Source organism: Silene latifolia, chromosome 7 (assembly GCF_048544455.1).
Source record: "Silene latifolia isolate original U9 population chromosome 7, ASM4854445v1, whole genome shotgun sequence".
Lineage (NCBI taxonomy): Eukaryota > Viridiplantae > Streptophyta > Magnoliopsida > Caryophyllales > Caryophyllaceae > Silene > Silene latifolia.
In genome coordinates, this window is record NC_133532.1 from 105,820,167 (window position 1) to 105,845,844 (window position 25,678).

Sequence of the window (25,678 nt, forward strand, 5' to 3'; positions counted from 1 at the left end):
GAGGTTGAAAGTTAAGATTGGGGATGGTTGTGTCCTTGAGGACTGCCTACGTATTCACGTGAAGTGAAATCAAACCAGATCGTAGTTCAGGTTTGGTTAATTTTATTTGGGTGCTGTGGTTGTATCCTTCTTGTGTAAGAAAGGACTGCCTACGTATCCACCTGAAAAGGTGAAATCAAACCAGATCGTAGTTCAGGTGTGTGCCTAAGCTATGTTGTTAGGGCCTTAAGGTGCAGGGGGTCACAAGGGTAATATTCCTTTAGTGACTCGAAGAATCGATTTGAGATAACTCCCTCTAATCATAGACCAAAGAGGTATAATTAAGTTTGTAAAAATTTCCCTGCCATGTGAGCACACCTAAAAGTGGACCCTAAGGATGAATTGGGTATGTCCCGTTCTGGGTAGCAAAGTATTGAAGATTCCGTGTCTGGGTCAGGGTGAAACTGGATAGGATATTTGGAATGTGGAGCTCGGTAATAAGAGGCTTTGATGAACAAATCTCTGGAGCTTGATTTTGTGGAGTTAAAGCTCGATGGGATTATGGCTTGTAATGTAGCTTGGAAATGGAGTCTCTTGGCTTGATGTAGCCCGAGCACATAAAGGTAGGTTAAAATGATGCGGGATCAAGTTTCCATGTCTTGGCCCTAAAGGATGGGTATATTTGACGAGCTTTAAAAGATTCTCAAAATTCCTAACTATCTCCCCGTAACGGTCTCGAGAAGGACTTAGGGTGTGATGTGTGAAAGGCTTAGAGAGGGTGCTAGCTAACCATTAGCATCGATGTCTTGATTCTATATAAACTTCAGCAGTATTCCGTTCAGCATTTGAGGCTTGATCTTGATTCAGACTCAGATTCTTGGTCTAGAACATATCTAGGATTTTGCTCAGATTTGATTCGGGTTTTGAAGGATAACTTTGACTTTCGATATTGACTTGCTTGATCGAGCCTTGTTCTTATGACTCTTTTTGTCTTGGATTACGCACATAACTGTGGCCTTAGATATTGATCTTGGGTTCTCTTGATTGAGCCTTTGTCTTTGATCACGGCTCGTATCATCTTGGATTTGCTTGTTACCATGGATTTGGGTCACACTAGCACCTTTGGGTGTGAAATGGGTTGGTCTTTAGTAACACGGGTTGTTTATTGTGGGGAATGGGCTTGCCTTCCGTCATGGATCGTTAACAAGGGAGACGGTCTGGATTCGTCCTAGAATCTCTTAAGATATGCTCGTCCTAGACTAGGATTATATTGTGGTTTCTATTGCCAGACATGGAATAGGTAAGGAAAAGAGAACACGGAGTTTCAGGTCCTCTACAACTTTGAACGGAACATCATTTAAGTGCACTCACATTGACTTGACATGTGTTGTTGTCATTTTTTAAAAAATGTCTCAAACCAATTCTTGTTGTCACAGGAAAAGGGCAGAGGAAGAGATAGGATATAAGATGTGGATTGAAAATTGTATTTTTATTGAAATGAAGAATAAATGTATTTAGCATAGACTTGAGAAGACACGTGACTCGTGGGACAGCCCCCAGGTTGTCACTAGGAATGAAAATGGACACAAAGAAAGTTACTAGAACAAATATGAGATAGAAAGTCTAAAACTCGGACTCGGACTCGGACTTTGACTCAATCCTAGAACTAGACTCGTAATCATCGGCCCATGCTTGAACATTTTCTCTTCCAGCAACTGGCTTCGGCATCTGACTTTGAGCATTCACCCATTTGAGCACCCCGTCCTCATCATTGGGAACATTGGAAGGATAACAGTCAAGAAGAGTTTCTTGATAAGTGGTATATCCATGAGGATTGCCTAAGCTATCCTGTGGGTTAAAGGTTGAGAGGGACGACTTCCCGTTTTCGATCATATCCTGAATGACATGTTTTAATTTATAACATTTCTCTGTGTCATGCCCTTTGCCTCTATGGTATTTGCAGTATGAGTTCTCGTCCCAGAACTTGGATTTCCTTTCTGGTTCGGGTGTAGGACCGATTGGCTTCAACATTCGTCGCTCCATGAGTCTCTGAAGGGCATCGGTGTATGTAATACCAATGTTGGTAAATTTCCTAGGAGGTGTGCCCTTATTTTCGGAAGCCTTTGTAAATGCCCTTGGAGGGTTGTTAGGTTCCTTTGATGAAGGCTCCATGAGGTTGCCTTTGTAGATTCCGATTCTTGGATGAGAAGAACCAGGAACAGGTCGCTCACTTATTGCTTTCTCCTCGAGACCATGAGGTTGAGGGTTTGTCTGGACATTCTTTATCTTGAAAGGTTGGGCATCAAGCTTCTTACCCATTTCAGCAAACTGGTTCTCTATGTTGGAAAGTCGAGAGTTTAGGATATCAATGGCTCCTTCTATTTTGGAAAATTTATTGTCAAAGGCCCTGGAAAGCATGAGCATTCCATTTTGGATATCGTCGTCTTCAAGCACGTTGATTTCTTTGTCATCACGAGGATCGAGGAGATGAGAACAATCCAGGAATGATTCTTCATCATGTTTAGTGATATTGGACCCAAGAGGGTCGGTCTTCTTGGATTGGCCGACAGAAGGTGGCTTAGGAAGCTTGCCCTCTTCGATCATATCTTGGATGGTGTGTTTCAAGAGAAAACACTCTTCAATATCATGGCCTCTACCTTGGTGATATAAGCGATGTTGTTGCCCTTCCAGAGGTTCACCTGTTTCTCTAAAGGTGGATCCGGAGTCGGACCTATTGGATGTAGCTTGCCTTGGGCAGAAAGTCTCTTCAAAGCATCGGCATAAGACATGCCTAAATTGGTAAGCACCCTTTGATGCCTCCCAGGTTTCCTTTCAGCTGTTTTCGGCTTTCTAGGATGATGGTTATTGCAAGAGGTAGGCTTTGGACGACCTAGACTAGAGGTTTCTCTAGGTGGCATGTTCTTTTCCACCATTCTATTCTCAAGGGTGAGGACGCGAATGCTCAAATTTTCCACTGTAGCTTGAACTCGTAGGACCATGGCATAAACATCTTGGAGAGACACGGTGATTGTGGCTTGAACTTCTTCGTGACCTTGCTGATTGACAGAACTTGCTGGATTCCTACTCGACAGAAATGACGCGCATTACAACTAGATTCGACATGGGATCACGCATACTAAGGCAACAAACAAAGGAAGGGACAAGATGACACATCTTGACTCGTGAACTCGTGAAATGTCGTGAGCGACTTCTCGTGTTTGAATTCATGGTGCTTGACCTTGACCTTTAGACTCGAGTGTTGACTTTGACAGAGTGACATTTATACAGTTGACCTTATTGACAAGATTGATGACACGTGTTGATTCTAATTTGTGTGTTTAAGACAGACTTGACTCGAGGTTCGGGTATGTGTGTCCCGAACGGGTACTAGGAGAATTCAAGAAACGGATATGGGAATGACTCGATGTGTTAGCCTTGAGTGTGTGAGTCGAGGTGTGGAAGTGTTTAGATCCTAATTGAAATGGGGTAGGGAGTCCAAAATGACGGCGTGACGCCTTAGGACTTGACTTGAATTTTGAAAAGACCCAAAATGTAAAGGAAGACGGGTTCATGACTCGACGGAGTTCCGACTAGGACATAGTCGGTTTGAACTTTGACTCTAACTTAGCCCAATTGAATTTACATATTTACATTTACACGGTTTGAAAATCTTTTGTTTTTTTTTTTGGACTTTTTTTTTTCGTTTTTTTTTTGGACTTTTTTTTTTGGTTTTTTTTTTTTTTTGGTTTTAGTTTTGAAATGGGTTTTGCAATGGGTTTTAGGCCCGAAGTTTTGACTCGACAAACGGACAGAGTTTTGACTGGGTTTTGCGCTAATCAAAGGCCTTTTCGAAATTTTTGTTTGAAAAAAGGGTTTTGATTTTTTGAAAAATCGTCATGGTTTCGTTTAGAAATGGTGATCACGTAATGTACAAACATACAGGCATTATAACGGGATGCTGAGTGCATTTAAAAGGGTTTTGGTTTAAAGGGTGGGTTGCCATACCGAACCATCAAACCCGAAGTCTGTGGAGAGGCTCGTACCAAACAAGAGTAAGGCCGATTCCTAGTCCATTTCCTCAAGTAGTGAAGGCCCTTGATACAAACAAGAGTAAGCATCATGGTATGGATGACGTCAATCGCTATTCATCCTTAGGCCCAAATAAGAATTAGGACCGTTTAGACGGGACGATTGGTCGAATGGGTTGGGTTGGGCCTAGGAAGGCCGAATTAAACGGTCTAGGAAGACCGAGTTATGAAAACCGACAATTGTCTTGTACAAACTATTCCCTAACCTTGTTCAAGTTTCACCCTTGGCTACACGTAAGTGTATTATCCCAGTGAGTCGCCAAACCGTGGACAGCGGGCCGCCCACGGGGCGCTTGGTGAGAACGAAACAAGCGTTTGCATTTTGTATGGAGTCGCCACCAATTTTTATGGGAAATTGGAACCGTTCAATACCTCGTGTCATGTCAAGACACAAAGTAGTGACATGAACACTAAGCAATCGTTACCCTTAGCATTCTATGTCTAGAATGACTCTCGTGGATGCCAATGAACACGGGTGCTCACGGAGATCTGGAGTAAGGGGTGAGGGTACGTATTAGGAAGCTCTTTTGATCGAACACCTAATCCCGCCCGCCTCGATAGCGGCCTCTACTAATGATTAGGGAAGTTATTCGTACTCGATATATCGTCGGCTATATGCATGCAATGCAACATCCATTAGATTAATCCTAGCATGTGAGAATTTAACTAAGTCGGTAGGCAATTAATTTAACATACAATTGGGTCGAAGTTGGGATTTAAGGTTCATTTACATGTGAAGACATACAAACGATACGAAATACAATAATAATAAATATAAACTACAATAATTACATTGGAATAGGCGATTTATGTCGAAAATACCTTTAAAACGGATGATTTGAGAAAAAAGGAATAAGAAAATAAAACACGACAGATCAGAAGGTGATAATACAGATATTAGTTGATTAATACGTAGCTAATTAAACTAGGTCAAGGCAGAAAAGGAGTTCAGGGACAGAATTCACCCTGGAGCAGGCGCAGCAGGCACTGCGCCCTTTGGAAGAGGCGCAGCAGTTGCTGCGTCTGTTCCAAGGGTGAGTTCTGGCTGTGAAGCCGGAACTGCAAACCGTTAATGTTATTTGTTAAATTAATGGATTGATTACGATATTAGACTCGGATGAAAGTGATTAATGGATTATTTAGCATATGAATTAGGTCATAAAACAGTAAAACATGGATGAGACGGAAATAAACGGATTAATTATGTGAAGGGTCGATGTTAATGAATGATTATTTAAACTAACTAACTAAACGAATTAGACTAAACATGATGAATTGACGACGAATTAGTGATGAACAATAAATAAACAGATGCAAATCTATCAACAACGAATCCCAGAAACTCAATATGAACGAATTGAACCTCTAAAACCCGGAACTTGAATTTAATGACGAAAACCCGCAAATATGAATTATAAGGGATTTAAGTCGGACTTGAGGACTAATTAAGCATGAATGATGAATTATATACAACATACATATGATTTATAAATTACCGTGATGAAGAATTAAAGAACAAAACAAAAGGAATAATTTTGTACGAATTACGAGAGGACGGAGGAAGAAGAAAGAAGCGAGAAGCTGCGGCGGCCTCACGAAGAGGCGCGCAGCAGTGCTGCGCTCCTTCGAAGAGGCGCAGCAGTTGCTGCGTCTTTTCTCGACGTCTGCCTACTGGAAATCCGCAAAAACAGGTTTTAAAGATGGTTTTTAGAAATCGATTTTAATGAGGTACTTCCGACATAAATCTTACAATTGTTATGCAATAATTAAAATACAATAAATAAAAGGAATATACACCCTCAGACTTACATGTTGACGGAACGAGAAGAACTAAGAAGATCGATTAGTGATGCTCGACGCGAATGCAAGGAAAGAGTGCCCTCGTAAGAGGAAAACGATTGATTAAATTAAGTTGATTATTGGTGTAGTTGGTCAAATTGGTCGGTCATGCAACGGAGAGGCTGGTACCCGGAAAGATCCGAGCTTACGTGGTCGGAAGTCCAAGCACGTAGGCGCCAATTAGTAAGAACAAAGTCTAGAATGCAAAGGGAGAAGAGAAGGGCGGACACTCGCGTGAGAAATATGAGGAACGAAAGCTCCTATTTATACTAATCACGCGGAGGAATTATGGTAAGACTAGGATACGGAAGGAAAGATCCGGAAATAACCGACTTAGGTTAAAACACGGAAACTTGGACAAAAAGAAAGTCCTGGGAAAAGGCGCAGCAGGCGCTGCGTCCCTTGGAAGAGGCGCAGCACTTGCTGCGTCCTTTCCCGGGTAGGTTTCTCTGCGCGTAGAAAACGCGTTTGACAGCCTGTCGTATTTTAGGCATAACTTTCTCTACAAGACTCGGATTAAGGTGATTTCGGTGGCGTTGGAAAGCTAAGAAAGAGATCTAGAACTTTCTGTGAAATAGGCCTGACCCAAAAAAGACGTTATGACCTCGTAAAACGGGCCTAAAGATCGGGTTGTCATTTTAACTAAATGAAATGCACATTTTGTAAAGTAAACTTTTAGTTTAGACCAAAGAAGTGACACGGGACTCAAAATGAGATATAATCCCAACATTTTATGACATCCTAACCTTAGGTAGACAAGCACATTGCTTTGACTCGGGATTTGACGGTTTTAGGAAATGAAGACGGTTTCTGACCCGGACTCTAAATGTACTCTAATTACTGCCAAAACGACCGTATCAGGACGTAGATGACAACTAAGAGGTAGACATTTAATATTTGAGCAATCACTTGACGATAATCTTACGAACTGTCACAAATCGTTCCGCGTATCAAACATGCGGCCCAATCATCACCGGGTGGTTTGCGGGAGGTGCAGAAACGAGGTGTCTACAATATGCTACTCAACTCTTCATATGATTAACGAAACAACTATATCATGTTATCAAACGCCACATAGTAAACATCCAACATGCTTCTTATTCCAACAACAGTTCTATATGTCTCATCCATCTTTCATTCATATTCTCAACCTTCTACTCCAAACATCCAACAATTACAACATACTTCATCACATCCACACACAAGCGAACAAACAACACATACGACTTGACATATCCCCCCATGTGACCGGTTCAAAATTGAAGGGCGATTTCGCGACTTTAGGACGTCTCCCAAGCCTTTGCATTAGCTCCTACAACCTTTACCCCGGGTTCATTTTAATTGACTCCCTATATTCATTAGGTTCATTGGTTACAGGTTTCAGGATCGTCGCTCTGATACCATTTTGTAACACCCCCATACTCCAAGTGCCTTACCAGGACCACTCAAGTATAAAGATGTTACCATCTCGGTTACCCGAGGTAATGATAATCAAATAAACAATAATGAAACAACGTTTAAATAGAAATACTTTAGTGAAAGGTTACAATCCAAAAACCAAACCAAAATACGAATACATGTCTCAAACCAACTGTCTAATCATTAATCGAAATGTTTATGAAAACTACTAAGCTACGCGGAAGACTTCTATCATCGACCGTGGCACATCCCGGCTATCCCAAAGACTCAACTCATACCGCTCAATATCTGCTCACCATCCCCGAATGGATCACCGCAGGTTTTAAAACAATAAACCGGGATCAGTACTACTCACACAATTTATATAACCAACAATACAGTAATCAAGACAGCTCAAACAGTCACACACAATCACCCACTCCAATCAATCTCCGTCACCGATCGTCCCGGACCACCCGCCAGTGGGGGACCACAGCCGTACCCACCAAATCCCCGCTCATCATACCGAGCGATAACCCTGTCCCATTAATGTGCACATCCCCTTTCATGGCGGGTTCCACGAAGGGCGAAACTAGGGCGTGAAGCCACTCCCGCAAGTGACTCCACTCAGCCGAGAACGCATCTCGAGAACCAGAGACAAACAATCAACAATCACAATACAACATCAACAACCGTCTGAATCAATCAACAATCACTAACTACAGCACAATCACCACACATTATGTAACTAATACCGAGTAGGAAGCCCTACCGGAAAGCACAACAATCGACGATCTCACAGCTGATATCAAAACGCTTCCTCTACGAATCCTCCTCCTAATATACAAACATATAATCACTACCAATCATACAAACAACAAAAACCCCCAAATCCCCAAACTAGGGTTTGACCAACTTTAAAGAAACATTATAAAAACGGTATATAGGTCTTACCCTCGACGCAAGGATCATAACGGTATAAAGAAAGGTAGAATCCGACCTTCCAAGCTCCGGGATTTGCCAACAATGCGATTAAAGCGAATGACGTCGTTTGATTTCTCTTCTCACAGTGATTAGGTTTAAAAAAGTGTTTTAAGAACAATGACGGAAGTATTATATACTCTAATCGCATTATTAACAAAACCCGAGAAATCATCCCCCGTAAACCGGCTACTCGATCGAGTAGCTAAGGTACTCGATCGAGTGCCCCCTTACTCGATCGAGTATCCACGTTACTCGATCGAGTACCCAACAGTCGAAACTATTTTAATCTGCAGAACTCGCTCTTACTCGACGTAGTAAAGCGCCTATTCGATAAGATCTGCACTCATAAATACGTAGTATTACAACTTATGACTTGAGTTTGTAACTCTTCAGCATCACAAGTATCTATTTGTCTCTGTCCAAAAAAAGAACAAAATACATACTTCATCATCCGACGTTGGCGGCTTTCCCAATCTCGTCATCATTCTTCTTCTCCATGGTTTGCTGCTTGCAATCAAAATAAAACAGCATAAATATAACCCACTTCACCAAATTCCCCAAGCAAATCAACCCAATTTCAATACAAGTGACTCCAGCAAGATTCCATTTTCTCAATCCACTATACACACATAGCAGTCTCGGAAGAGTACTGAATCCCGTGAACCCGAGCATCAACTGCAAGCCAGTTAAATTACAATGCTTGCCATAATGAACGGTCATTCCAAACGCGTCTAACCCAGACTCATCTTCCAAAACCGAGATCACCATGGTCATGTTCCAGAATGCACTCCAATCAACATATTTGTATAGAAGAGCTACAAATATCATTATATGGATTCCTAATAAGAGTAAACACAAACAGTCTCCTATGCCTAACGACTGAAAATCACCGAATGGTGATTGATAGTTTCTGGTGAAAATCAGGTGGGTCACGACAACCGAGATTAGGCCAAGCAGAGTCAAAGATGAAAGCAAGTGTACATAACCATAAGTAATTAGAACCCCTCTCGAGTTAATTTTCCCACAAAAGACCTCTTTCAGAGTAGCTGGTGGTTCTTCTCCTGTATAAACTCTTGCAGCAATTTGTATGGTAATAGTCATACTAAGGAGCTCTAGTAAAGGGTATATAACCAAATACAAGAGATAAAGTAGGAAAACATCAAATAAATACTCCATTCCATCAGTATCATTATGGATTTTAATGACCTGATCGAGAGAACGAGACTCGTCACCAAGATAAACAGTAGTGATCCTGTAAGGGTCACTAAAAGCACCGGGTGCAGCAACTATTACCTTCTGTAATTTAATTTCATAAAACACCATGAAAACATATAAAGGGATAATAGAAAACAACATTAAGAACATAAGCTTGGTATTACTTGCGAAGATTTTTAGAGCTGATTTCATAATATCAAAGGTTTTCACCAGCTTGAAATAATGGATAACATGCCAATTGGCAGTAAACTTGGTTACCACTTTCGTTTCTTGCGTCTCAGTTCGACACTCAACATCGTCTTTTTGCGGCTGTAAAAGAGCTTGAGCTTGATCAGCCTCTGATGTACTCATCGTAACTATCAATACTATATATTAATTCCAGAAACCAAGGGACTTCAATGTAATTAAATAAAATTATACAATTTAATTATACTATATAGTTTTAATTAATAGCACTGTGTGATGGACCTGAACAAGGGACTTCAATGTAAATATTACATAGTTTTGGTTGAAGTATAAATTTAGAGAACACGGAATATGGTAATTTTTCTTAAAATAAATATGCCTCACTTATGATATTAATTAGTATAAAGATGTTAATTATTTTAAAATAAACAAATATAATATAAGTATATTATATTTTGGAAACTATTAAAAAGTAAATAAATCAAGCTAGATTTCCCAAAAATATAATATTCCATAATTATTTCGACTTACTTAATTTAATGCATATATGTAATATATTTATTTCGAGTAGTGAGAGTAGTAAAAGTAACCTTAATTAGATATAGTAATCACTCATTGGATACTTAAAGATTAAAAGTAATTTTGTTAGTAGTGAAAAGAATTGTAGTAATATTGGATATAGTAATATGATAGTAATCACTCATTTGAATAGTCAAAGTAATAATATTAGCAGCAAACGGGAGTAGTGAAAATAACAGAAGTAACAACGGGAGTAGTGAAATTATCAATATTAATGTACAAATAGTGAAAGTAACAATAATTAGGTAACAATAATTACGGCGGGGTAGTGAAAGTAAAAGTAATAATAACGAATGTAATAAAAGTAACAATTCTAAGAACAAAAGGAAATATATATGAAAAATTAGCTAAGCAATCGATTTAAGTAAAATTTTAATAGCGGAAGTAGTGAATTTATCTCATAATTTATTTTACTGTAATTTTAAGATATACTCCGTACCATAGAAAAATATATTAATGATATTTATGAGTTATTCAACTTTAAAATAGTTTTAGTTAATTGAAAATATATTTTAATGCTAAATATAGGTAGCCCGGGCGAAGCCGGGCACCCATACTAGTATTCTTAAGAATATAAGATCCACTTTATTTTTTTATTTTTATTTTGTTACTAAATATACTTCATGGTTTATTATTCCTGGCAGTCTTTTAAGCTGAATGTTAGACATGCTTTTGCAGTACTAATTCAAAGAACTACACTTGACTTTGAATACTCTAGTCAGCCCTTGCTTTTGCACCTCACAAATCACAATAGGCTTGGATGTTTTCTTGCCATGACGTTTCCTCAAAGTTGCAAATTTAAAACAAGTCTTGTTTCCTAGAGACGAAAAAATTATCGTGCAGCTAATTTTCTTTATAGGATGTGACTAAATATGTAGACTTAAATCGATAATGATCACAAATGACCAAAAAACTTGACTGTAAAATTCATTAAAAAATATTCGAAACAAAAACGAAATCCACATAGATAGAAGAAGTATTACATACGATATTTAGTAATAGACAAACACATTCCAACAAGATTAATTGGGCAAGTGAAATTATTACCACCACAGAAAATGTACAAATCATCCACTATTCACAGCTTTGCCAATCTCCTCGTCATTCTTATTCTCCATTGTTTGCTGCTTGCAATCAAAAAAATACAACACAAAAGCAACCCACTTGACCAAATAACCCAAGCAAACCAACCCAATTACAACAACGGGGACAATCCAGTTATTTGATCCACCAACTACTAGATAAGGCAGTCTGAGAAGAATACCGAATCCCACGGACGCAGCCATCAATTGGACCCTGGTTGGCTTAAACTGCTTGCCATAATAATTGGCCATACCAAATGCATCTAACCCGGTTTCTTTTTCCAAAATCGAGATCACCATGGATAAGCTCCAAAATGCACTCCATTCTGAATACTTGTATAATAGAGCTACAAAAATTATTGTATGAATCCCAACTGAGAGTATATGCCAGTAACTCCCTGGGTCTAACACCCAATATACCGATGTGCCAGTGAAAAGTAGAGAGTTCATAACAACCCAGGTTAAGCCAAGTAGAGTCAAACACGAAAGCAAGTGAACATAACCACAAGTAATAAAAACCCCTTTGAGGTTATTTCCCCGGTAAAACACGTCTTTTAGAGTAGCTGGTTTTTCGTTTGCAGCAATTTGTATTGTAATAGTCATACTTAGGAGCTCTAGTAGAGGCCTAGAGGGTATAAAACAAAATACAAGAGGCAAAGTAGGAGAACATGAGTTAAAAACGCCACTTTATCGCCGTAGTCATGGATTATTCTATATATGCGAGCGTGAGAACGAGACCCGTTACTAGGATAATACATAGTAATGATATTATGATGGTCATTAAGAGCATTTGGTGTAGCAACTATTGCTTTGAGTAGTTGAATCTCATAAAACACCATGAAAAGATATAAAGGGATAATAGAAAAAATCATTAGGGACATAAGCTTAGTTCTAGTAGTGGTAATGATAGTAAGAGCAGATTTCATAATATGAAAAGATTTCAAGTGCTTGAAATTACAGACGAAGTATTCTTTTTTTTTTTTTTTGTTCTAAACCATCCGGTAATCCGAATCACATTGGGCCGACTAATCCGGATTTCGGGGCGTGTCCAAGGATTACGGTATTTAAACCCCTCCCAATCGCAGTTGTGGAGGATCGATCCGCAGACCTCCCTACCAAGCGCAGCCCCATGCTACCACTGCGCCAACCAACGATTGGTACAGACGAAGTATTCTAAATTAGACTTTAAACACTCATTTTAAACTGAATCACTACTAGATAGACACTTGACTTTGACTATTCAAGTCAACCCTGGCTTTCCACCTCAATTTAAAAAGCTTGGAATTTAATGTTTTGTACGGAGTATGTCTTAAGACAAGCGGATCCTTAAGACCTCTTTAATTCCTAAAATTAGAGCAATATGTAGGTCGTTTAATAATAGCTTAGATTTCATCTTCCTTTCTGAAACCAAGTGTGACATACGATCGGTTGATGTTCTTTTGCGCCCTATGGGTTTTCTTCGGTCAGCTGGGTGTGATGCTGACGGTTTGAAGGGGGGACTCTTGGTTGGCTGGAAAAGTAGTTGTAAATTAGAATGTGTCTTTACCAGTTGCAATCTTATTATCCTCTTGGTTAATCAGTGTAAGGGTAGACTCTGGTATTTGTGCTGTGTTTATGGTGAACCCGATCATACAAAGAGGGGTGCTGTATGGGAAACTTTTACTGGTCATCTTAACTCCCTAGACAAACCTTTCTTACTTATTGGTGATTTCAACCAAGTTGAGTTCTCTTCTAATAAATTAGGTGGTAGTGATAAATTGATTAGAGGGGCAAATTTATTCTCTTACTGGAAGAATACCCACTGTCTTATGGATATCCCTTTTAAGGGGCCTAGATTCACTTGGTGTAATAATAGGGAGAGTCAACATCGTATTTACGAAAGACTTGATAAGGGTTTTGCTTCCAGTGATTGGCTTTCTCTATTCCCAAATACTTTTATCAAACACTTGCCTATTCAAATATCAGATCACGCACCTATAATCCTTGATACAAATATGAGTCTCAATACCAAGAGGAAAGTTTACAGGCTTGAGTCTTGGTGTTTTGATCATGCCGAATGCTCTGGTCTGGTCAAAGAAAGCTGGGAAAGAAAAGATAAGGGTGATGCTTCGCAGGTTCTTTTGTCTAAATTACGTCGTATAAATAATGCTTTCGGAGTTTGGGCTCGTAACAAAAAAGATGAATGGGGGCTAAAGTGGAGTGAATTTGATCAGGATCTGGAGTCCTATCTCTTGGATATTGAAAATGGTGGTGATACTTTTAATTACGAATCTTGCCACAAAAAACTTATTGAATTCTCTCTTGCTGCTGGCACTTATTGGCGTCAACGCGCCAAACTGAAATGGAATTGTGAGGGAGACACGTGCACCAAATATTTTTTTCAATTGGGTTAAAGGACGATCTGGTGCTAATCTTATCTTGGGCATTAAGAAGGAGTCTAATGAATGGACTTTTGATATGAAGGAGATTGGTGGTTTATTGCATAAATACTTCTCCACTATCTTTAATACTAAAACTGAGGCTGAGCGTTTTGAGATTACTTAAATAAGTACGGTTACTTATTTGATAATCTTAAGCGCAAAGTGGGCATGGAGGAGAGAGCTAAGTTAGGCCGTGCATATTCAAAAAAGGAAGTACGTCAGGCTGTCTTCCAACTGGGACCTTTAAAATCACCAGGTCCTGACGGTATACCAGCGGCCTTTTACCAGAAGTATTGGTCTATTGTTAAGAATGATGTTCTTAATGGAGCTCTCAATATTCTCAATTCGGGTAATGTGCTTAAAGATTTCAATAAAACATTTATTGTCCTTATTCCGAAAAGTGAGTGCCCCGGAGAGAGTTGAGGATTTTCGGCCGATCAGCCTCTGTAATGTTATTATGAAAGTGGTTACAAAGTGTATTGCTAATAGATTAAAGGGGGTTATGGATGATCTCGTTAGTCCTTTTCAAAGTGCTTTTGTCCCAAATATAAGTATTGCGGATAATATAGTCGTTGCTCAAGAAATTCTCCATGTTATCAATCATCGGAGCTACGGTAAGAAGGGTATGATGGCTTTAAAGGCAGATATGAGTAAAGCCTATGATAGACTCAACTAGAACTTCATAAGAGGAGTGCTCTCTTTCTTAAATTTGTCGGATTCTATGATCCATCTAATCATGAGTACTATTGAATCCGTTACTTATGAAATTCTGATTAATGGTGCACCTAAGGAGAAAGTTGAACCTTGTTGTGGGATTAGGCAAGGTGATCCTCTATCCCCTTATATTTTCGCGCTTTGCACGGAAGTCCTTTCTCAAATGATTATTTATGCCCAGGATGGTAATCTCATTAAGGGTATCAAAATATGCAAGAACGGACCGAAAATCTCCCATTTATTGTTTGCGGATGATTCACTCTTCTTTATTCGAGGTGACTATGGGGACATGGACTTCCTTATGAATATTATCGATGAATATTGTGTTGCCTCTGGGCAACGCCTTAATAAAGATAAGTCTTCTATTCTTTTTAGCCCAAACTGCTCTCTTATGACGGTTAGGAAGTGTTTGACTGAATATAAGTTTGCTCCTAAGAATGATCTTGGCAACTATCTTGGCTTACCAACGAATATTGGGTCTTCTAAGAGGGATTTATTTAAATTCCTTATAGACAAAACTAAGCGAAGGCTATCGTCCTGGAATAACATTCTTCTCTCTTCGGCTGATAAACTGACTCTAATTCGTTCTGTTCTTTCTTCACTTTCTATCTTCTCTCTATCGGTATTTCGAATACCGGTAAGTGTAACATCAAAACTTCAGTCTTTGATGGTGCATTTTTGGTGGAGTGGAACTAGAACTAATAACTCCATTCATTGGTGTAGTAAAGACTTCCAGTAGGCTTGTGGGAGAAGGGGGTCTTGGTCTTCGCAATATTGGATGCTTTAACCAAGCCCTTATTGCAAGGTCTGCTTGGAGAATTTTAAGTGTCCTGGGAAGCCTTATTAGTAAAGTTATTGGTCCAAAGCTTGGTATTCAAGATGATTTATTATTTCAGAATCGTTGAAAGGCCCCCCAGGCGTCGTCATGGGCTCTTAAGAGCCTTGTTTGGGGTTCCGACCTTATCTACAACAATATTGCTTGGACTATTGGCTCGTCTTCTCGTCTTAATGCTTGGAATAGTAAATGGATAGAGGGTTATAGTCTTCAGGATCTTTGCGGGGATTCTACTGATGCTCCTACTGATTTCACACTCCTGGTTAGTGATCTTCATGATAATCATAGGAGATGGGATCTCTCCTCTCTCGGTTTCGATCCGGGTGAGGGAGTTTCAAAAAAATCCTCGGAACCTATATCCCATGTCATCCTTCGGATGACTCCTTCTATTGGAAATTTTCTAAACATGGTGCTTTCACTGTCAAATCGGGATACTATGTTGCTGCTATGGCGTTATCTAATGGGCATACCTCAGGTGCTGATCGCTCTAGAATGTCTGCAACCATTGTTGCTTTTTGCAAATCAAAGCTATGGAAGTTGCCTATATCTAGCAAACTAAGGGTGTTTTTATGGAAATTCATGGCTAATGCCCTTCTTGTGGGTTCTGAATTCCTCAAACGAAATTTGAAATGGTGCTCCTCCTGTACTCTTTGCGATGACTTAACTCCTTGTGTTGAAACTCTCTCTCACCTCTTCAGAGATTGTAGCTTTGCAAAGGCTCTTTGGTTTGGCTGCCCGTTAGGGATTTGAATCCCCGGGGGGTGGATACTGATGTTAGGGTGTGGGCCATTAACTGAGTTACATATTTTTTAAATGGCCCCGATCCTAACTCCGTCCTTTATCCCTTTATCGCTACCCTCTGGAGGATTTGGTGTTCTAGGAATGATATGGTCTTCACGAACCGTCGCCCCTGGCCTATGGGTGCTCTCAATTCTATTCTTGGTGACATTCAGTGTATGACTGAGGTTACGGGCACTCAGGACGCTTGCCTTCTTCAAGCGCCTTTGTTGGACTTCTCTCCTGATTTTGAATTAGCAAAGAGGCTTAGAAATTCCTTTCCCTATTGGATTGTTGGTGGACCTGTGTGCAAAAATGTTTGCACTGTCAAGTGTGACGCTGCTTGGAGGGCTGATAGAAGTTCTAGCATGGGGTGGTGCTTGCTGGATGGTAACGGGACCTTAAGGAATACTGCTCACGCACGATCGTTTGCCTCTTCTGCTCTGCATGCCGAAGGACATGCTGCTATCATGGCTCTAAAATGGGCCTTGGACAAAGGGTATATTCATGTTAGACTGGTTACGGATTGTCTTATCTTGGTTATGCAGGTTGCTGGAGCGGAGAAGGCGATAGTGTCTATCAAATGCATTATCCAGGATATTAAGTCTATTGCATCTCGTTTTCACTGTTGCTCTCTTAGTTTATGTCCTAGGGGAGTGAATAGGATAGCTCATAATCTTGCTCAGGAAGCTCTTATGTAAGCTATTTTATTTGTTGCTGTCAAAAAAAAAAAGTATGTCTTAAGACATTTCCCTCAAAGTCTTGTTTGGCAACTTATTATTGCTTTCAAGTTGACCTAGGTCACACATATAACACAAATTCTCATCTATGACGGAGGGTATCCGTTATAAGATGAAGACGGAGCGGGTTGCATACCATATTATGTCAATATGGGTAAAAGTGACTCATTTTGCTATAAAATAAAATAATAAATGATATGACTGATTTGACAATACAAAATAAACAATGATAAAAAAAATTCTTTCTCCCTTATGGCGGTAACACTGTTACCTTTACAATTTCATTTTCATTTAGAGAATTTTCAAACCCTCTCTAAAAATCCTAATCTGTCTAATATTCATCCTCCAAATCTCCACAATCATCTCCATCTTTCCTATTAATCATCATCATCATCATCATCATCATCATCATCATCATCACGATCTTATTATAATCTAGAAAAAAAAAACTTGCTCCATGTCTCTATCTCTCTAAAAAAACCTTAATAATCATCTCCATGTTCATCTTCATCCCCCGTCTATAATCTTCATCTCCATATAATATTTCTCATGGACAATCTTCATCCTACAAAAAGGATAATAATGCTAAGGAAAAAAGTGGCTAAAAAAGACCGACCAAAAAAGCAAATGAAGGTACTGTTTGTAATCTTTTATTTGATTTAATTTGGTTACATATTCATCCTATGTTAAAATGGTTGGTGTATTGCTTTATTGTAATTGATTATTGTGTTGGTTTTTTATTTATGTAAAATGTTTCAATCTTTATGTCATTTGTTAACTTTATTTGGTTTTTATTTAATTTGTTTATGTTAAAAAATTTGAATCTTTTATGTTTTTTGTTACTTTAAATTGATTAGTGTGTTGGGTTTTTTATTATGTAAAAATTTTCAGTCTTTATGTCATTTTTTACTCAAAGTTGATAACTTTATTTGGTTTTTGTTCGATTTAGGTTAAAAAGTTTGAATCTTTTATATTTAATTAAGAGATCTGAGTTGTTATGACAAAAAATGAAGATTGTTGATCTTGTTGTTTTTGTTGTTGTTGATGAGATTTTAAGATGTTTTTTTTGTTGATTAGATTTTAATATTTTGTTGATGAGATTTTAAGATGTTGTTTTTGTTATTGTTGATTCAATTTTAGATGAAGGTTTTAGTTGATTATGAAGATTAACATAAAATGACGAGCACAAATACGTCTATATAATTGACTTCTACACTAATTTAACGTTGCATAAAATGCGTTTTAAAAAGTTTATACAGTCAGTTATATATGTTACCATTTTAGCGTACAGTGTGACCACCTTTATGAATACAGTGTTACAATTTTAACCAAAGTTTTAAATTTGGTTGCTCTTGTCACAGGTACTGATCTTTTCGGGGTGTTCAGAATAAGAGGTTAACGTAATATAATGAACATGGTGACTTATATGTGATTGTTGAAAATGTAAGCATGTTTTTGCAAATATGTGACCATGTTTGAGGAAGGTACCAATATTATTAACTTGTTAACATAATTGACTAAATATGGTGACAGATATGTGAATGTGACCTCTACCTTATCAGACATATGTACCCTATCTTAGTGTGAATATACAATTGTCACCATATTAACATATTTAATAAACATGGTGAGTTATATGTGATTGTTGAAAATGTGATCACCTTATCAAAGATATGTACTTATATTTCAGGAACGTACAAATATTATTAACTTGTTAATATAATTGACTAATAAACATAGTGGAATATATATGAATGCGACCACTTTATCATCAGAGATATGTACCTATCTTTGTCTGACTATACAATTGTCACCATAATGACATATTTGCATAAATATGGTCACGTATTTGGTTGTGTTCAAAATGTTATTACCTGAATATTCATACAAAGGAGAATGTGTCGCAATATTACCATCTTAGTGTGTAAGAATATAAGCTAACATGGTTATATTTTGACATATTGTCTTATGCCACCACATTCCTGCATAAATGTTGCCACTTATTTATTGACATTTTTAAGTCCAATTATGCATTGTTATTATGGTTACATTTTAGCCTAAGATGATATCATTTTACTAAGGGTGGTAACATTTATGGCACACGTTCTGTAAAGTCGCAACATGTACTTACTAAGATGGTAACAATTTTAACACAAACTCACATGTCAGCATGTTCATTCATATATGTTATCATTATAAAATTCATTTAAATCAAAGCAAACTTATTGTAGATGGTTACATTTATTGACTTAGATAATAACACTTTACACAAACTCTCATGTCACTATCTCAATGCATATATGTGTTCATTATAAGTCTCTATTCAAATCCAATCTCATCTTCTTTGTACAGTTAGATTTTAATGGTATAATTAAGATGGTAGCATTCTACCTGATAGATAAACCATCTCAACCAAAACCTTAAGGTGACGGTTGAGGTCCAACAGTTATATTTATTTCCTATTACGCCCCCTCACTCGAGTGCCCATTTGGCTTGAAGAGTGATTAATGCACATGCCCCCTCATACCATGTGTTGAATTTCCACTTCGTGAGTTATTGGAGTCTGCCAGGATTTGAACCTGTGACCTCTTGGTTACACTGCATCTGATACCATGATAGATTAATCATCTCAACCAAAACCTTAAGGTGATGGTTGAGGTCCAACAGTTATATTTATTTCCTATTACTATTAACTGGTTACATTAAATGTTAAAGTGTAAACATCTGAAGTTTATATGATGATAATGTGTCCAGGTTTACCAGCAACGAGACATCGGCTATGTTAGTGGCACATATGTGTCCCTTAATATGGACGAAGATCAACCAACAATAGAGGTGCGAGCGCCTGCTATTATTGACCCTAAACGTTGCACGATAATGGGCGCAATCAACATAAAAAAAAAGGAACTTGGGAAAGAAGAAGGCTAGGAAGGGGACTGAGATGCGGGCAGCTAACATTTTCGCGTACAATGTTCTCCTGTGTCTGATATAAAAGGCGTGAAAGGGAATTATGGTATATGATAACAATCCGACCACATTTTGGGGAAAACGTTTTAGGTAGTACATGTTGTATAATGCTGCAAGGTTGTTATAACACTGTCAGCGTACGTTTTGTAACCAACAAGTGCTCAAATTGTTACCATTTTACTCTTGTATACCATAAGTTTTGACTAAATATGTTACCATTTCACTCTAGTGTGTCACCAGTTTAGCTAAGTATGCTATCATTTCGGAACCATTTCAGACTACCAGTAGAATTTAAATGGTAACACTATACTCTCTATGGTAACATTAGAAATTTAAAAACGAAATATGTAGTATTTTACTGCTGAAGTGGTCACATATTAGTCTATTATGTTAACATTATGTTATGTTACCATTTAAAATAAATCTGTTACCAACTAATTATAATTTTATATACATTCTTAGATGGTAACAATGTACTCTCTTATGGTAAAATTAGAAATTAAACGAACAATTTTTTGTAGTATTTTTGAACTGAAAATAATATATTACTATAGTCTCTTAAATGGTAATATTGTACTCTCTTATGGTCACATACTACTTTTTGAAGTATTTTATAATTTTAGTGGTCACATATTCGACAAAAATTGAGACATTTTTAGACGTTTATGATGACGTAGTTAAAATTATTAAGAAAAAATGCGCACATTTAAATAGATAATGATAACATTTTATAATTATTAAGGTGGTCACAAAACAAACATTGTCTTAGATGTCTGACATCACGAGGGACTAAAATTCTGTTCCAAAATAACATATCCCCAAACAAACCACCAAGTACTAAACATAAGTTTTATTACAAACTGACAGTTCAACAGATAATAGTCCATGAATGGCCTCTGCCCTTCCATTTTTTTTCTTGGCAACACCCTTTAGAGGACCTCCAATTTCTTTGTTGTTTGCACCTCCAACTGCTTCGAGGTTTGTCCAACGTCGGACTTTGTTTTGTCCATTCTTAGGTGCTGCGGTTGCATACGAATTTCTGCGAACTGAGTATGAAACCTTACCATTACTTTACATTAAAAGTGCCCTTCAAACAAAATATATGCCAACACATTCTGACTAATATATGGTAGTAACATTTAAAATATGGTTATATTTCGAGATTTAGGTGGTACCATTTTCATTTGTCGCCATCTTTATTCATAGATGTTACCATCATAACATTCATTCACACATTCTAACTAATACAACAATATTTCATACAAGGTTACATTTCGAGACAAAGATAGTAACATTTTCATATTTCACCATGTTTATTCATAGATGTTGTCATTATTATATTCATTCACACATTCTAACTAACTTGACAACATTCCAAACAGGATTACATTTCGATATTAAGGTGGTAACATTTTTAACATAAATCATATGTCACCATGTTTATTCATAGATGTTGTCGTTATAACATTCATTCACATTCTAACTAATGTGACAACATTTAAAATCATGGCTACGTTACGAGACTAAGGTGGTAGCATTTTTAACACAACTCATATATCACCATGTTTATTCATAAATGTTATCATTATTATATTCATTCACAAATTCTAACTAATATGACAATACTTAAAACAGGTTTACATTTCGAGACTAAGATGGTCACATTTTTAACACAAACCATATGTCACCATGTTTACATATGTTGTCACTATAACATTAATTCAAATCTAAACAAACATATAGTGTAATGGTTACATATGTTATTACTGGGTACATTTTTTCACTAAGGTGGTCACATATTCAACACTAACACACATGTCACTATGTTTACTCATTTATGATATCATGTTGTAGATACCCGTACCCGTCGATATAGGAATTTACAAAAATCCCGACAAAACACCCGATGTTTACTTATATCGCTCGTTCGCGGATTTCGTTTAAGTGATGCGGGACAAGCGTTGTTTGACAGTTTTATAATTTAAATGAAATTTAAATTATTTTGAAATAAATGAAATTTATTTCATCGGTTTTCATATTTTCAAGTTTATTTGAAATTTAAACTTTCATAATTTATTTGAAAAATAAATTATCGTTCAAAGTTTTTATTTAAATTTATTTGAAATGAGATTGTGACGGTTTTTCGTATTTTTGCCGCTTCATTTAATTTGAAAAATTAGATTTGTCAAACGGTTTTTCAACTCGATTTTAAGACGGTTTTTAGCTCGTTTTTTGAATGGATTTTGCCACGAGTTTCGAGGTATGTTTTGACCCACCCCCATCTCCACAGATCCCGGGTTCGAACCCCACGACCAACATCCTTTCCCTTCCCTTTTTCCACCCCAAATCCGCGACAACCCATAACCCTTCTCCCTTGTTTAGCCCGAGCCCAACCAACACCAAACATCCCCAAAATTACCACCCAAATCCATCCACCCCAACACCATCACCTTACCCATTAACCCAACCATCAACCCAACCCATGCCCACGTCCAAACCCAGCCAAACCCACACCCTGTTTTGCCGCGCAAAACAGGGACTCCTCCGTCCCTTTTTTTCGAGCCCTAGCCAAACCCTACTCCTTCCTTATCTTTTCCTACATATTCCCCAAGCTAAGGAAGATATTTTCCTTCCCATAAACAGCTCACATAATCTCCCATAACCAACCGAATCTTCCCCTTTCTCTGTCCTTTCCATAACCACCATATCTCCTCTACCTTCCTTTTTCTCTTCAAACTCCATTTTCCCTTCAACAAGCCAAACATACACCTGCCAAATAACCTAAACCTAGCTCCCCTACCCCGTTTTCTATATAAACCAAGCCTCACACTCCAAAAAAGAGGAAAAAAAAAGAGAGAGCCATACACACGGTTTTGAGAGCTCGAAACCCTAAGCAAATCATCATCAATCTCACATTCAAAAGAAACCCTAAACTACTCTCATACCCAGAAACAAAGCATAAGAATCATACAAAGGATTAGACAAACATTAGAGCATTGATTTGCTCTCTTGTTCGTGTATTCCCGTGTTTTGGACACCTACTATTCTCATCCATTTTTCTTTATTTTAAAACCTTTTTCACTTCTGTTTCTTGCTAAATTTTGAATCTTTGTCATTCAAGGATTCCAGAATATTTTTCGGATTTAGATTTGAGCAAGAAACGAAGTCACAACCTTCAATTGAAAATCGTTGTACGAAGTACAACAAAATCGCGTTTTTAGAACTCGTGTGGACAGCACCTGTTTTCGTTCATTTTTAATCATTTGAATGTGCTTTTTGCTTCTGTTTTTTGCTAATGTTTGAATCTTTGGAGTCTAAAAGCAGAACATCTTTCGGATTCAGATTTGAGTAAGAAACGAGGTCACAATCTTCGTTTGAAAATCGTTGGACGACGGGCCTTTTTACGCGAGAAAGTTAGTTTATTTTTCGAAATTGTTTTCGTTAAATTATTTCAAAAGTTGTTTTACGATCGTCAAAGACGCGCCTTCTAAGAAAAGCTTGTATACGGAATCCCGAGTGGTGTCCAAGTTTACATGTAAGTTGAAGGTGCACAAAATCCCGTCTCTTCTTCTTCCTGTCACTCGTGTATGTCACGGTTTTTGTACCGGTTTTTTATCGTCTTTTAATTTTCGTATAAACTTGGTTTAGTTATGAGTCCGGTTATGAGTCTAGTCATATCGGGTCTGGGTTGTGTCAGAACAACAGGTATGGGTCGATTACGGTTCATTTTGGGTTATTGACAGGTCGGATGATAATCGAGTGACAAGTCGCATCGAGTTCAGTTCAGGTCACTACTTAGTCAAGTTATAACTTATAAACATGTATTTTATCTTAATTTAATTGATAATTCATGTTAAGGCAATTTGTAGGTGTATTTATTTAAGTTTAAAACTTAAAAAGAATATCAATTTAGACCATTATTAAGCTAATCGTGTTATTGGGTAAAAATGGGTTGAGTTAATATCGGGTCACTGATTGGTTCAGGTTGGGAAAAATAAGATAGTTTTCGGTTTTCAGTTTAACCTATGATCGGTCGGGTTGATTTCGATTCACCCAATTTTTTAGTTGTATCAAATCAAATTTGGGAGCTGATTTATATCGACGACGTTTTAGTAAATATCGACGACATTTTTCATAAAAAGACGATAACTGCCCTTTTGACTTTCTCTCTCTAAAAAAATTTCCTCTCAAATTCAACTAAATTAAAAAAAACCAATAACAACAATTAACAACATGACGAATCCCGAATCACCGGTACGTAAACAACTTAATCGCTTCATTATTTGCTTAATTTTCAATTTTTTTGCGCATCGTTAATTCTATTCGATAGTTGATTTACTTCACATATTAACTTAGTAGTAGCGAAATTGTGATTTTTCTACGTAAATCTAAAATTTGTTATCCGAAAGTTGAACCATGGACCAAAGTTGGAAACCAACGTTCAGCCCATGGTCCAAACGATGGAAATCCACGTTCACCATGGACCAAACAATGGAAATCCACGTTCACCATGGACCAAACGATGGATTTCCACGTTTGCCATGGTCCAAACGTTGGATTTCCACGTTTGCCATGGTCCAAACGTTGGAATCCATTGTTTGGACATGGTTGAATGTTGGAAATCAATGTTTGGCCATGGTTGAACGTTGATTTCCATTGTTTGACCATGGTTGAACGTTGGTTTTCCTTGTTTGGCCATGGTTGAACGTTGATCAAGACTATCAAACAAGGGCAACAACTGAGCGGACACCCTATCACCACTCTTATCCATGAAAAGAGTATGACGCAGTAAAATCAAGAGGTAAGCCCGTAACGAGTCATGTGCATTCCCTAGGTAAACAACATTCCTCAAGTCCGATGTAAGTAAACCGCAATTCTTATAGCACGGTGGTACAACATCGGACTCAGGAACTCCATATAACCTCGCAATCTTCCCCCTCAGACCACTATCATCAGCCTCGGCCAAACCGTCCACACGCACCCGCTCACCACTAACAGGTATCCCAAGAATATGCTGGACATCATGGAGCATGATACTAATCTCTCCAAAAGGCATATGGAAAGTGTTAGTATCCGGGTGCCACCTTGATGTAGCTAAAGTCGTATTACCAAATCAAAGTAAAACTATCTCAGGACTAACAAGAATAGCTAGTGATAAGACAGGTATCGAATCCACAGGGAGGCGGTAAAAGCTAAGTCTAAGAGTATTTAAGCTGTCTAGAAGTAACCGATTTCTGGGGGTTTGTTTGTTTTGATTCTATTAAACTAACTGCAAGTAATTAAATGAAGGTTTAACAATATTATTAAAAGTCTAGGAATTAGGTTCACTAGGTCAATCAGTCGGGGATTATCAATCAATTACTAAATCTATCAGGTTGTTTAAGGTCATAAGATCGGTCGACTCCATTATGCCCTTTAGATCGATTCTAACATGCGGTCGCTATGATTAGATACTTTCTATTTGATTATCGCAGCCTATATCATATCTAACCCGGTCAGCGATAGGATCGATTCGCTACACTAATTAATAACTCAGACCTCAAGTTGATTAACTAGAAGAATTACAATAATCAAACAACAACTTTAATGATACCAATAGCAACTAATTGATTTTCCCTTTTAATTAACCTAGATCCCCTTCATCCTAGATGAGGGGATTAGCTACTCATAATTATAATAGCAGCAACAAATATGATTAAAGATGAAAACATGATTGAAAGCATGAAAGAATAATTGAAGAACATAAAACAATAATGATCAATCAATGAGGAAAGATTAGTACCATACAAAACTGTGACACTCCGCGATAAAGCGGAAAGTAAACTACTAAATATATGCGAAAAATGTGAAGTTTTTAAAATTTTTATTTAGTAGA

General features: G+C 37.7%; 1 protein-coding gene across 1 annotated transcript; it reads right to left on the reverse strand.

Annotated features, from left to right (window-relative positions):
* Positions 1-8,646: 8,646 nt before the first annotated feature.
* On the reverse strand, positions 8,647-10,914 carry LOC141591215 (uncharacterized). The gene is made up of 2 exons (XM_074411584.1): positions 10,826-10,914; positions 8,647-9,859 (listed from the first exon to the last, which is right to left on the reverse strand). The coding sequence occupies exon 2, from the start codon at positions 9,852-9,854 to the stop codon at positions 8,736-8,738; it is 1,119 nt and encodes a 372-aa protein (XP_074267685.1). The 5' UTR covers positions 9,855-9,859; positions 10,826-10,914; the 3' UTR covers positions 8,647-8,735.
* Between the last annotated feature and the right edge of the window lie 14,764 nt (positions 10,915-25,678).

Coding starts and splice junctions, on each gene's coding strand:
- LOC141591215 (XM_074411584.1), bottom strand. CDS start 9,854: ATGAGTACATCAGAGGCTGATCAAGCTCAAGCTCTTTTACAGCCGCAA.